General features: G+C 40.0%; 1 protein-coding gene across 1 annotated transcript in view; it reads left to right on the top strand.

Moving 5' to 3' along the window:
• RTTN (rotatin) overlaps positions 1-14,010 on the top strand; it is a 115,330-nt gene that overhangs the window by 33,095 nt on the left and 68,225 nt on the right. The window contains exons 16-23 of the mRNA XM_014535892.1: positions 680-796; positions 1,552-1,691; positions 4,583-4,754; positions 6,192-6,291; positions 8,272-8,360; positions 8,755-8,872; positions 9,983-10,079; positions 10,714-10,782. Coding sequence (XP_014391378.1) covers positions 680-796; positions 1,552-1,691; positions 4,583-4,754; positions 6,192-6,291; positions 8,272-8,360; positions 8,755-8,872; positions 9,983-10,079; positions 10,714-10,782 — 902 coding nt within the window. The remainder of the gene's footprint in view (positions 1-679; positions 797-1,551; positions 1,692-4,582; positions 4,755-6,191; positions 6,292-8,271; positions 8,361-8,754; positions 8,873-9,982; positions 10,080-10,713; positions 10,783-14,010) is intronic.

Genomic DNA, 14,010 nt, shown 5'->3' with positions numbered 1-14,010 from the left:
GGGGGTCCCCACTGGGGTGCCTGGCCAGTCTGGGTGAGGGGCTGAGGGCCGTTTTCAGGCTGGCGGGTGACTGAAGCTCCCAACCGCTCCTTTTTTTCTTTTTTTTTAATTCTGGGCCAGCTTTAGCTCTGAGGCTCGGCTCCAGCTATGAGGCCTCCACTGCTGAAAGCAGGTTTCTGGCCTCTGTTTACCTTCTGTATTTGAAACAATGTTGCGGTCCGGCTGACTAAAGCAGGTTTCTGGGGGTTTGTTTAGCTTCTATATTTGTTACAATGTTTCTTAGAGAGCAGCTGAGAGGCCAACAAGGCAGGTGGGGAAGCTTGGCTTCCTCCATCACTGGAGCAAGCAAGCCTCCCTGTTCGCTTCAAGCTGCCTGGCTGCTGGCTGCCATCTTGGTTGGCAGTTAATTTGCATATCTCCCTGATTAGCCAATGGGAAGGGTAGTGGCCGTATGGCTAATTACCATGTTTCTCTTTTATTAGATAAGATGGTAAAAGGAAATCATTAGGGGAAGACTGGTTGGGAGCAGAGTGTAAGATGATGTTTCAGAAATAGGAACATTTGAAGGATGAGATGTTACTTATTGTACCTTTCTAGATTTTATCATGTGTTCCGGGTGTGTCCAGCAACTCAGGGACCACCTCATTTTGCCGGATGTCTTGTCTGTGTTATTGGGCAGGTGAATGCTGCTGCAAAGGCCATCCTGCTGTACCTGCTGCAGGGACAATTGATGATGACAGCGCTGACCTGGAACAGGTTTATCGAGTCTCTTTGTCCTGTCATCCCAGTGCTGCAGGTATGACATGTAGCCTCCCTTTTTGATCCGTGGATGCATGAATAGGAAGGGGTTTCTGGCAGAAGTGTTCATCTGTGCATGTGGGCGGGAGGTTGAGTGAGGTGCGGGCACTTAGCAGTGACGTGAGGAATAGAATCAGCCTTATGTGAAGGCTTTTCGGCCAAGCTAACAGTGCCTTTAAGGAGACTTTCCATAACTAAACTTGCTTCATGAATGATTTCTATGCATGCACTAGTATGTAACTAGAGTTTTCCTTTGGTTAATGAACTCTTGGAAACAGCATTTTTAGCAGTCCTTGTGGGCATTAAATGAGTGAGTGAAGTCCAGGTGCCTGACCCTCTCAGAGAAGGTGGAGGTGGGCAGTGCCCTCATAGGAACTAGCTTGTAGAGCAGGAGCTGTGAGGCTCATGTGGTTCGGTTCCATGCAGGTGTGTCTGCCATACTCCACCTCTGTCCTGTGGGGACAGGTCTGAAGACCCGGGGGCCTCACCTACTAGAGTCCCAGAAAACAGGAAAGCTGGCAGGTGTCCTGAGGATTGGCATATTTTCCTGAAGTTCTTCAGTACTATTTTTAAATACAGTTGTAGGTAGGGTTCTTACCGCTTGTAGGTTATTTTGAAAAGTGACTTTGTAGCTGAATTGAGAGATATTTTTGAGTTGCCTGACAGGTCAATGTAGTTCTTATTTTTAAGTTAAAAAATTAAGCAATATGTATAAAATCAAACAATAATTTCTTTTTTAATGAAACCTGTTAGGGCTATGCTGACCCGGAAGACCCTCTGGGGAACTGTATCCTCCTCCTCAGCAAGGCGAGTTCTGAGGGAGGCGAGGGCGTCCTCCCCTGCACCACCCGGCTCAAGTCCATTCTGCGGCTCTTGCTCGTGAAGAAGCCGTCGTAAGTGCATTGGAGGCTTTTGAGTGTGAAAGATGAATGGGGACATTCTAAGAAAGTATAGTGCAGTCATTACATCCGTCTGGGACAGAATAGAATGCGGAAGGTAAAGGAAAGTGGGTCTTTTATTAGACAGAGAGAGGGAACCAATGGGTGAAGCTATACGCAGATGCAGGTGTTTTGGGTGCTTTCCTGAAACATACCATCCATTCCCAGTGCAGTGGTTGGACCTGCATCTGGTGTAGCTGCTGCCCTCGGTGCTGTTCATAGTGCTGTGTGCAGGTAGGAGCCATGCAGATCAATAGATTGCAGAAGATACAGAGCATCTCGTCTGCCCTCTTTAGAAATGGTTAGCCTGGAGTGATCCTTTTCTAAACATCTGTTCTGAAAATTAAGGGTTTCACAAAGATGTAGTAGACCAGTTGCCTCATGTACTAGAGTGTGCAGGTGGTTTAATCTTGCGTGGCTTGACCTCTGACATCAGTGTCAGTATTCTTTTAACTCAAAGAAAAGCAGAAGTGTGTGGTTGCTCCCTCTCTGTCAATGCAACATGCGTGTTCTCTGGTGCTCTCCTAGGTAACTGGTTAGATTTTCCCTCATTGAGAAGAGACAGAAGTGTAGTCAGAGGGATAAGCAGTGATGAGGAAAAAGAGTGGATTGAAAAGCCGGGAGGAACAAATATGTTCTTTTGACAGTGGACAATTCTGTTCTCCCCAACCTCACACCACAATAAAACAGCAGCTTATTTATAAGCAGATGATCAGACTGAAAATAAGAAAGTAGGTGGAAATAAAATATGAAGAAAATGGAAGGAGGAAAATTAAAAGGAGAGATTATAAAAATCTCAATGTAGTGTAGAGAGTAAAGTTAGGGGTGATGCAGGGCAGATGGAGTTAAAGTGTCCGTGCTCCTGGGGGTGGGGGATTGGCTTCCACATGTTCATTCATGTGCTGGTGTAGCATGATCCCTCCACCGAAACGGTCACTGAACACAAGAAGTTTATTTCCTGTTCACCCTTGGGGACCCAAGGTCTCCTGGTAAACAGACATTCTTAGCAGGCAGGGCACTCCAGGGACTTAAAGATCCTCTCCCAGGAGTGGGGGGCAAGGCCGGACCTCTCTTTGGGTAAGGTCCTATTACACAGAACTTAAGGCAGTTTGGATTCCGTATTTGCTTTCATTATTTGATTCATTTTACCACAACCCACCAAACCATAAATTCCATTAGGCAGGAACCCTGTACATTGGCTAATCTTTACACCATCAGCACTTCATGGCGTACCTGGAACATAAATATGCTCTAAATCAGTGCATATCAACTTTCTGGCCCTTTAAATACAGTTCCTCATGTTGTGACCCAACCATAAAATTATTTTCGTTGCTACTTCATAACTGTAATGTTGCTACTGTTATGAATCGTAATGTAAATATCTGATATGCAGGATGGTCTTAGGCGACCCCTCTGAAAGGGTCATTCGACCGCCAAAGGGGTCACGACCCACAGGTTGAGAACCACTGCTCTAAATGTATTCATTGAAAGAAATAGTGTAGAGGAATGAATAAGCGGATTCTGGTGTCCCAGGCTAAACCCCAAACGATGCTACTTTTGTAGACCAGAGGAGGAGATGCATAAATACATGCTTCACACATCCCACTCTAACTTTCTTACTGTGGTGGTGACTGTCCGTAACTGACAGCACTGGACTGGAATGAAAGGAGCAGGGGAAAAGCATTATGTCGGTGTCTTGCTGTTCTTAGCTTTCAGGAGGTTACAACAAATGGAAGAGGGAGAGTTTGCCTGATTCCCACACCAACTTGGAGTAAATATTAGTCTCTAGAGATGATTTTTATGATTTTAAATTCCTCGTTAGAATTGGGAAGCACTTACTGAGCATCACCCATGTGACTGGGAACCAAGGTTGGCTGTCGGAACCCAGCAGCACACAACACAGACAGGCCCTTCCTGAACTGGGCATGGAATTGAGAAGAGAGGTCTGATCAATTATACTTTATTAATTGTAAAAACGCTAGACCAGTGTTATGATAGGGCACTTCAGGGTGTCAGGACACAGCAAGGTGACACAGCCCATGGCTGTGGTAAGGAGGCCTCCCTGAGTATGCAGGTTTTAATTGTCTTATAAGTAGTACTTGGATTATTGCTTAAAATGTGCCCAGTTCCTATGTAGTTCAACAGCCTGTCAGGTGTGATAGGTAACTGGTTGTCAAACTCTCTCAACTCCATGCCCTTTCCATGTGATGGTTTTCTGTTTTTCCATTCCACTGTTCAGTAGCATGCAGTATGTAATCTTTTCTTAAAATCTCAATGGACTCAACAGACCTTATTCCTAATCCATTCCAGATAAAACAGAATTATGAAGGGAATCAAAGTATTTCCATGTTCATATTTGAGGGGAATCTGTTTGATCCCTAATATAAGATTTTTATACATTGCTGTGATACTAGGTATTAGTGTGATACCCCCCTGGAGGTCCAATCTAACATTGATTCTGCTCATGGATCATTTTGGTGATTAAGAACGATCATTGGACTTGGAGTCAGAATTTAGATTTAATTTGACTTAGTGAAGTTGAATGTAATGTTGACTGAAGTTCACAGTCTTAGTGAGTCTGTTTCTCCATTTGTAATTACTGATTATTCTTTAATTCTGATGTTTATTAATAAAAGTAAAATTGAAAGAATGATTGTAGTTATACACTAAGTATTTTAATAGAAAAAGTAAAATGTTATCAGTAATAGCACTATAAGCATGGCTAATTACTGTGTTGATATATAATAATGTATTGTGACTGTAGACTTCTGTACTTTGTATACATCTGCATGTTACAGAAGGTTTGCAGATTGCAGAAAGTTGCCTCATATACTGTGTTTCCACAGGGTCCGTTCACTAGCATTGAAGCTGTTAGTTTGTCATCTTACCAGGGAGGAGGGGGCTGAGAGAAAGCGCCCTGCAATGGATGCCAGAGTTCTCGCCAGAGCTACTAACTTATTTATCGTGAAAAAACCTATCGAACTCAAATTGGATGACAGGAAAGAGCTGATTATTAAGGTGACTTTTGAGTTTATTACTATGTGGTTGGTTGATACGGAACAGATTAATTTCTTGAGTGTCTACCAAATGCCAGGTACTATGTCCCTTTTCATTTAGTACATACACCACAAATGCAGTGAATTTGAATAGTGTCTTAAGTACAACATAAGGCTAATTTAGTGGAAAGAAATTTTGTGATGACTCGTAAGACCATATGTCACTGACATAAAGCTATTTAGAATTCTTGTTCTCATGTTGGAAATTGTCTACAATAGCTTAGAAGGAAAAAGTTCCTATGATAAAATTTTAAGCCTCTTCAGTGTACGAGGAAAAAATAATATAGGGGTAAAGGCAGTTTCTCTTTTCAGTGTAGAGCAGCCCCCTAAGCCTGTGGTAGTACTGTAGATCCACGTGGAATAGAATTGAGGCAGGATAGTAAGAAGCTAGGAAAATTCCTTGGCAAGTGAAATGGGGAAACAGACAGACAGCTGATTCAAATTGGCCCTGCCCAGCACCCTGACTTACCCCCCCCCCACCCGCCCCCTAATCCCCCATCATACACACACAGTCACTCCCTCAAGCATTAAGACCTCAGGACAATGAGTTTCTGATTGGCATCAAATAATCTTAGGAACAAAGCCCTGGGTCTGTTAACCACAGAGACAGTCTTAAAATGGGAAACATGTTCAATGTTCTTTCAACTTGAGTGTTTGGGGCCATATGACAGCCATGGCAAGAGGATTGGAGAACCTTCCCTGGCCACGCACCAGGTCCTGTTGGGGACTCCCTGAGTCCTAAGCACTGGTGGTCCCTCCTGTGTCCTCAGTGTGGTGGGGAGGAAGGCCAGGAGTAGCCATTCTAGAACTGTCTTGTGAGTACACAGGGCCAGCAGATAGTGGGTGGGAGAAAGGAGGAGTGTTGTCTTTGTTCTTTTCTTCTCTTCTCCTTCTGAGTTTTGTGAGCTCAGACCCTGTCTTAGCATGAATGCCAGTCACGGTCTGGTATTGGGGTGGCTTTGTTGGAGTGCTGGGCAGCAAGTCCCATAGGGCTGCCTTCTTTGTGGTCTCTAAGCGGGAGGAAAGGGACAGGGCCAAGGGAATTGCAGCTGTGGGCTTCTGGAGCAACAGAAGTCCTGAGTCACGAGTCTGGACTGCTCATCTCAGGGTTGCCTGCTCCTACCTGCAGGGATGTTTTCCCTGAAATTCTTTAGGCAGTTAGTGGTCAGGAATGACTTCCTAGCAAAAATATACATTAAGTGGCTCATTGACAGGATGGCTCTTTGAGGTCCTAAGTTCCTCCTTGACCTAGCACATTATTGTTGCATATTGACATGTAAATATGCCATTTATTTAAGTAAGTTGACTTTTTGAGCTTTTGTTCTTATGGTATGAACTATAAAATTTTCTTGGAGAATTGGAAGTAGATAAAAAACATTTTTTTTCTTTTGGTTTGCAGTTGGAGACTGTTGAAAAGGTATATGAAATCTTTATTTCAGATGACATTGACCTTGTTTTGAGAAAGTCAGCTGCAGAACAGCTTGCTGTGATCATGCAAGGTAATACCTTTGATTGCTGTGTTGGGTTGGCAGACATTGGTTGCTGCTGGGCCTGGTCTGTTCTTTTTATAGCCCTTGAGTTAAGAATGGTTTTTACATATATAAAGAGTTGTTAAAAAAAAGTGTAGGACACACTATATGTGGCCAGAAAAGCTTCACTTATTACCATCTAGCTCTTTATAAAAGTAGTTTGTTGACTCTGCTCTGCATTATCTTTATTTTACCTGTAGAATGTCACTTGATGGAATTAACTTCTAAGATATTGATCTAATTCCAACAGTAAATTGCATGTTTCTTTCTCAGTCTACCTAGTATATGGTAATTTTATTTTGTCCCATCTTTCTTAGAGAAATCAATCAAACAGTACTTTGTGGGAGGGTAAAATAATAATGTCCTGTAGCTGTATTTTCTTTAAAGGCTTATTTTTTAAAAACACTTGTAAAATATACAGTTAACTTTGTAGTGTTGTTAGTCTATTCTTTGGATTAGTTTTTTTCTTTTTCCCAATATGTGACATCTGTAACTTATCTTTAATAGTTGAAAGAAATGATAACTTTGTACTTACATGAAAAGGTTTTTACTGAGTGGGAAGATGGGGCACGGTTAATATTTCTATCCTGGTATTAGTGGGAACTGGGTGAGAGGAATTTGAAAAAGCATACACAGCCTGTCTGTGGCTTTAATAGCGGTAACACAGACTCTAGAAAATAAGTCCCTACAAATGTGGGGAACCTGGACAAAAACAATTCAAAAACTTTTAGAAAGTGATTTTTTAATATTATTAACATTTCAAAAATATAATTTTGGTATGCACTGTGTTGGGGCGGGGGGGGGGGGCAGGGGAAACTACTTTTTCAAAAAGTGGCAGCTAAAGGTAGTTGGAGTGAAAACTAATAGTCCAGTATGAATATGTATATTTGTTTCTCAGTGTATGTATTCATTGAAATTATAGGAGAACAAATTAAAAAAAATTTGCAAATTGTTAAATACTTGTAACTAATCTATAAGCAAGTAGATTTTTGGAGCCAGTAATATCTTGTGTGTGTCTGTGTGTGTGTTTGTGTCTCTGTGTGTGTCTTAGTCTATTCAGGCTGCTATACTAGGATACCATAGACCAGATGACTAATAAACAACAGACATTTGATTCTCACAGTAGTTCTGGAGGCTGGGAGTCCAAGGTCAAGGAGCCAGCAGATCTGTGTTGAGTGAGGGCGTGCTCCCTGGTTCACAGACAGCCTTCTCCCTCATCTGCAGAAGGGGTGAGGGAGCTCTCTGAGGTCTTTTTTCTCAGGGCACTACTCCCACTCTTGAGGGCTCCACCTCCACGACCTGATCTCTTCCCAAAGGCCCCACCTCTTAATACCATCACATTGGAGATTAAGTTTCTACATATGAATTTTTGGGGGACATAAATATTGAGTCCATAGTAGTGAACACACGTATATACTTATTAAAAAGTAGTTCATATTCTTTGGAAATATATGGTGTATGTTATAATCCCTTTTATATTTGCTATTAACAATTTGAGGTTAGAGATCTTATTAATAGAAAAGTGATCATGTTGTAAGCCATATTTATACATTAACTTGTGAAGAATTCTAAACATTTTGAGTTAATGGACTTAGAGAAGGAAAGAATTGTCAATGAAACAATATAAAGACAATAATTTGTCATGTGCAAATATAAGGATTCATTTGTATGCATAAAATTCTAGTACTTTTCAGAGTCTGAACTAGTTAATTTAGTTATTCTTTTCTAACAGGTTTATTTTTTACAGTTCAGGAGTCAGATCTGCTTGTTACTTAATAGTTTTAAAATTGTTCAGAGGTATATTAAATAAAAAACTTAAAGTTTTATCTTCTAATTTTAATACCAGGTGTCAATATTTTTAATAGTTTGCAAATTATGTGGATATCTGTTCTGTGTTATTAAAACTACAGAAAATGTTCTTTAACTTTTAGTACTTTTTTTTGTCTACAGATATTAAAATGCATGCTGTGGTGAAAAAGTTGTGCTTAATTGACAAGATAATTGAGTATTTAAATGAATGTGTGGGTGAGGATGGTGAGGTAAGACTATTGCACAGTAGGCATATTTTTACAGATTGGTATTTTTGTTAATCATATCTTAAAGTGAATTCAGCTGAATTTGCATAAGTCCTTGGAGTTTAAGTCCTAACACCCATTACCTTGTTCGTTTGTTTATTTCTAAGAGTAGGACCTCTGTAAAGAAAAACTAGTCTTAAAATTTCTATATGATGTATAAGCCTGAGTATATACAAAGCTTATTTTCAGTGGAAAATAATTCTTAATATTTGTTTGCATTTTTGTTTCACACAATTTTGATAAAGCATACAATTTAGAATGAGATAATAATAAGACTATAATAAGATAATATAGAGTCTGTTTTAGCTCACCTTAGAATTAATGCACATAGAGTAACTGTGTGTTTCCTTCTGGCCAGCTGATAGAATGTCTGATCCAGCCCAGCCTCACGCTCCTGAGGAAGGTTCTCTGTGCGGACCCAGGCGCCCGTGTTTCCCTCGCACAGCAGGCTTCTCTGCTGACCCTGCTGTTCAGAGGTAAATGGGACACATTCTCCTAATGGTGAAATCAGTCTTAAGCTTTACGTGATATTGTTTAACTGTAGGAAACATTTACTTTCCATTTAACTTACAGAATAGCAAAATCACTAAAACCCATTGCAATAGAAAGTGTTCAGTGATTTTGTGGAAGCTTCCTGGTAACCCTGATACTGTGTAGACTTTGGAGCTGGGAGAGGCTTATGCCTTCGATTGTTCTGTGCCCATTGATGGAGCTGTCCTTTGGAGCTCAGACAATACCTGTTGTCTGTAAAGAGAGAGAGCTGGGCTGCAGTCACTACTGCCTTCTTTCCAGCATCTGCTTCCTTAGCCTTGTTTGTTTATGCCTTTACATCCTGAACCTTTGGTGTGATATCTGATTATGTCGTTAAATTGGCATTAAGGGTGGCTTGTAATGGTCAAGACATACATATCAAAACAACACTAGCACAAATACAACATTTTAAAGTCAAAAGTCCAAGTTCTATGATTATATGTTTATAGGAAAGGGCAGATATTGAGATCTTTCAATGAGCAACTTTAGCTAAACCTTTAGACTTGGCAAACCTTCTTAGACCCTGGATCAGTTTGCTTCTGATGAACTGAAAGTGGCCTGTGCCCAGTGAGTGGGTATGGTTCCTGCACCAGCAGTGTCTGTATCCTCTGGGAGTCACAGGCTCCTCCCACACCTACCAAGCAGACACTGTTGTCGCAGCCTCTTCAGTGGTTCTCAACCTTCTGGCCCTTTAAATACAGTTCCTCATGTTGTGACCCAAACATAAAATTATTTTTGTTGCTACTTCATAACTGTAATGTTGCTACTGTTATGAATCATAATGTAAATATCTGATATGCAGGATGGTCTTAGGCGACCACTGTGAAAGGGTCGTTCGACCGCCAAAGCGGTTGTGACCCACAGGTTGAGAACTGCTGGTCTAGGTGATGCACACACACGGCACATTAGAGGGTCACTGTGTTAGTAATGTCAGCGAATCTGTCAACGCTGCCTTTCTCTGAGAATGGCATCTCTTCCCTTCCAGTTAAGATATTTTAAATTTGAAGTTCATCCTTTCTAATATTTCATAACATTATGCTTCTTTTATTTCTTAGTTTCTTTGATATTTCATGAAGATTGTACTGTGGTGACTGAAGTTGGAGCATTATTTTGTCTCCTATTATTTGATGAAGTATCAAAAATGGATATGTGGTGAGTGTTAAGACTTAGAAAGTTTTTTTACTCACACTTATTTATCTAAGGTTTCTGATGCAATCTTATAGCAACACATAGACATTTCTAACTTATGAAGCTTATGCTATCCATGGTAGATATACCTCGGATGATTTTGGGTTTGAGTAAGCAGTATTAAAAAACCCATTGGTTCAAAAAGTCACCCTGAACTTTTATTTTTGAACATTATGAACTACAAAATTTTAAATTACTGCAGTAATTTTTTTTAGTAATACATTTTTCAGTACTCTGAATTTTGCATGTTTTTCTTTAATATTTTATTGTTTTAAAACCTTTGGGAAGATGTTTAGGATGATAATATCTGTTTACCACTGAGCTTGAGCAGGGTCAGCAGGAGAGGGTACCAGACCCATCTGCCAGTCCAGCACCTGCATGGTATGAATCATTTATCATATGGACTTCTAAAGAAAAGCAGAATTTACTCTTCATAAGCAAATCCAGGAAGTAGGAAATTTGTTAAAACTACACTAAATGATAGAACCAGTTGCACCTTGTGAGTTAAGTTTCAGTCAGGGCAGTGAGACAAGCTGTATTGTTTGACAAAGCTGTGGTCCACTCATCTGTTTCCTCTTGTGTTTTCTTTACAAACCAGGTCTGTTATTCCTCCCAGTCAACCTGCTTCGCCATCAGTCTTCAGTTTGCCGGTTTCCATTTTTAGAAGGTGACATATTTCTTTCTTTGTTGTTCTTGAAGGAGAACTGTTGTTACAGAAATGGACATCAGAATCTGTCAGTCTGTCACAGTTTCACCTAGCATTTAAACCATGTGACTTACAGTGTTTGAATGTTGCCTTCGTTGTGTGCTTGGAGAGGTCAGTGAATGTACCTCTCCAGATGTTTTTACAGAAAAGTTGGAAGAACTAGACAGTGAACACTGGCATAACTTCCAGCCTAGATTTAGCAGTTGTTAACTCATGGGCCTCTTCTCTCTTACTCTCTCTCATATATTTATTTATATGTAATTTTTTCCCTCCTAACCCATTTGAAAATAATCTTCAGACATACTTTTATTTCCCTCCTAATTATTCTAGCATGTACCTCCTTAAATCTTAAATTAAGGACATTTTCCTACATAACCACTGTATATACAACATACACAAAGTATATAAATTATGAGTATTGTTGACAAATTTTTCCAAATACGCCATGTAACTACCATGCAGATAAGATAAGGAACATTGCCAGCAATCTAGGAAACCCCTTTATGCTCCTTCATTACTTTCCACCACCCACACAGGTAATTCTATCTTAATTTCTGTTACTATATGTTATTTTTGCTGGTTTTGCACTTTATAAATAGGGTATATTCTTGTGTTCAGCTTCTTTTGCTCCACGTGGTAAGATTTGCCTGTCGGTCATTTCCATTGCTCTCTAGGGTTCAGTGTAAGAATGTGCAGCAATGAACTTGTAATTCTGTCACCGATGGGCATGTGCTTTGAGCACACATGAGTCAGAGGGTATTTATGTTTAGTAGATGCTTTCAGACAGTATTCCATGTGGCTGTAGTAGTGTCCGTTCCCAGCAGCAGTGTGAGTGCCAGCTGCTCCACACTCTCACCAGCGTTGGTATTTGCATCACCTACTCTTTTTTTCTTTGTGTAAGAATATTCATAACAACCCTAGTCATTTTGGCTCAGTGGGTAGGGCACTGGCCTATAGACTGAAGAGTCCCAGGTTCGATTCTGGTCAGGGCACATGCCCAGGTTGCAGGCTCAATCCACAGTAGGGGGTGTGCAGGAGGCAGCCCATCAATGATTCTCTCTCATCATTGATATTTCTATCTCTCTCCCTCTCTTTCCTCTCTGAAATCAATAAAAATATATTTTAAAAAAGACTGTTCATAACAGCTTTGCTGATAGTAGCCAAAAGCAAGAAACATTCCACATATCTAACAATAGGAAGAATTGATAAGTGACTGTGCTACATTCATACAATTGTACACAATCTGTGGAAACTATTCTTCACACAACAACGTGAGTCTCATAGACCTAATGTTGAGTGAAAGAAACCACAAAAGGGCATATATTACAGATTCCACTTACTTAAAGTTCTTCAACAGGTAAAGTTGACCTTTGGTGAGGAGAAGTCAGAACAGTAGTTACCTCTTGGAAGAGGGTAAGGAGAGTAGTTAATTTACAAGAAAAGGAGAAAAATAAACTTTTTGAGATGATGGATATGTTCTGTATTTTATTCTGGGTGGTAGTTACACATGAATACATATATAAAAATCCATCAGGCTGTATACTTAAAATTGTGTATTTTAAAGGTAAGTAAATTATATCTTAACAAAACTTATTAATTTAAAAATATCATTTCATAGCTTGGTAGATATATTACATGCAGTCTAATTTTCACTGTCGTATAATATTCTGTTGTTAGACTCTAGTACAGTTTGTTCCTTTTCCTGTCAGAGAGTATTTGGGTTGATCCTGTGTTTTTGCTGCAGTATACACTCCTCTAAACAGTATTGTATATGTCTCCTGATATATGTGTGCAAGAATTCCTCTTGGACACATTCTTAGTAGTGAAATGTCTTGATTGTAGACATCACCCACTCTTCATGGTCTTCGGGTTTGGCTAAATAATAAAATACACAACTACAGTAGGTCATACTTAGAGTGAGATGACATGTGTGGTGCTGGGAGCTGTCTTGGCATAGAAGCCCCATGTCCCACTAGAAAAGATGATCTCTGGTCAGTGTGCCCAGGCCTGCTCTCCAGGTCCCCACAGCATGTCACTGAGCTACAGCACTCGGGCGCTCAGAACTGTGGCTTCCCGCTGTCCCACATCTCCCAGTACCGATGCAGGGAGTCATCCTCACTCTCTGCAGAGCAGCTTAGTAAGATTGTTGACATTCTACGTCTTTTTGGTTGTCTGCTTGTCAGGAACCAGAGAGTTTGCTTAAGACCATATTTGTCCACAGGGAAAAAAAAGGGCTTTGTTATTCCTTTACTCATAGTAATGTTATTTTTAAAATCATTGCCCATCTGGTGGATGTGTAGTGGTTTCTAAAACTGGTCATGATGTAGTACCCTTTGCTTTTTATTATTTTCTTCCTTCTACCTTCCTTAGGTTTAATTTGCAGTTCATGTTCTAACTATTAAAGGATTGTCCTTTGATTGACAGCCTCACCTCTTTTCCTTTAGTACCAGTCCTATCAAGTAGACTCCTGTTCTGGGTCCTTTCCACTTAGCCCCATGAGTCTTTTACTACTTTCTTCTTTCTGGCACAAAGAGATGTCCCAGGTTCACCTTCGATTTCCCTGTCTCAGTCCTAGCATTAGCCATTTCTCTAAGGAGCCCTGGTTACTTTTGTGGAAAATTCCAATTTTTAAAAAGCATTATTTCTACTTAAATTATCAATCTGATTTCTATATAGAGAACTCTACCTTAGCCTCTTTTATTGAGATGCATGAAATGAAAAAGCACACAAAATTTCCCTGTAGAAATCTTACCTGATTGTATTTATCTAACATTAGTCATAAATACATGAATTAGGGATTTGGGATATGTTTTATTAGCAAAATTATTCTTTAACATTTGAACGTGCTAGGCATTGCTGTCCTGTTAAACACTGTTAAATTAACATTGATTGGTTTAAGAGATGTATATGGCTGTGAATCTGTTTTTAGATCTAAAAATATTTCTGGGTTCTCTTGGTGACACACAATGATTAAGTGTATTGGTGTTGCAATTATGTTCGCAAGTGAAAACATAATTCTGTTAGGCTGTGATTCTGTCACTTAGTGGTCATGGTGACTCATTTTAAATATCTGTAAAATGGGTATCACATCGCCATGGCACATAATTGGATAAATGGTAGATACTATACAGTGTTTTACATAAAGTAGGCATTCATGTTTAGCTGAACACCTGTTATGTATGGTTCACT

Source organism: Myotis brandtii, unplaced genomic scaffold (assembly GCF_000412655.1).
Source record: "Myotis brandtii unplaced genomic scaffold, ASM41265v1 scaffold154, whole genome shotgun sequence".
Classification (NCBI taxonomy): domain Eukaryota; kingdom Metazoa; phylum Chordata; class Mammalia; order Chiroptera; family Vespertilionidae; genus Myotis; species Myotis brandtii.
Note: the sequence above shows the minus strand (reverse complement) of the source record. Positions and strands in the feature narration are given on the sequence as shown.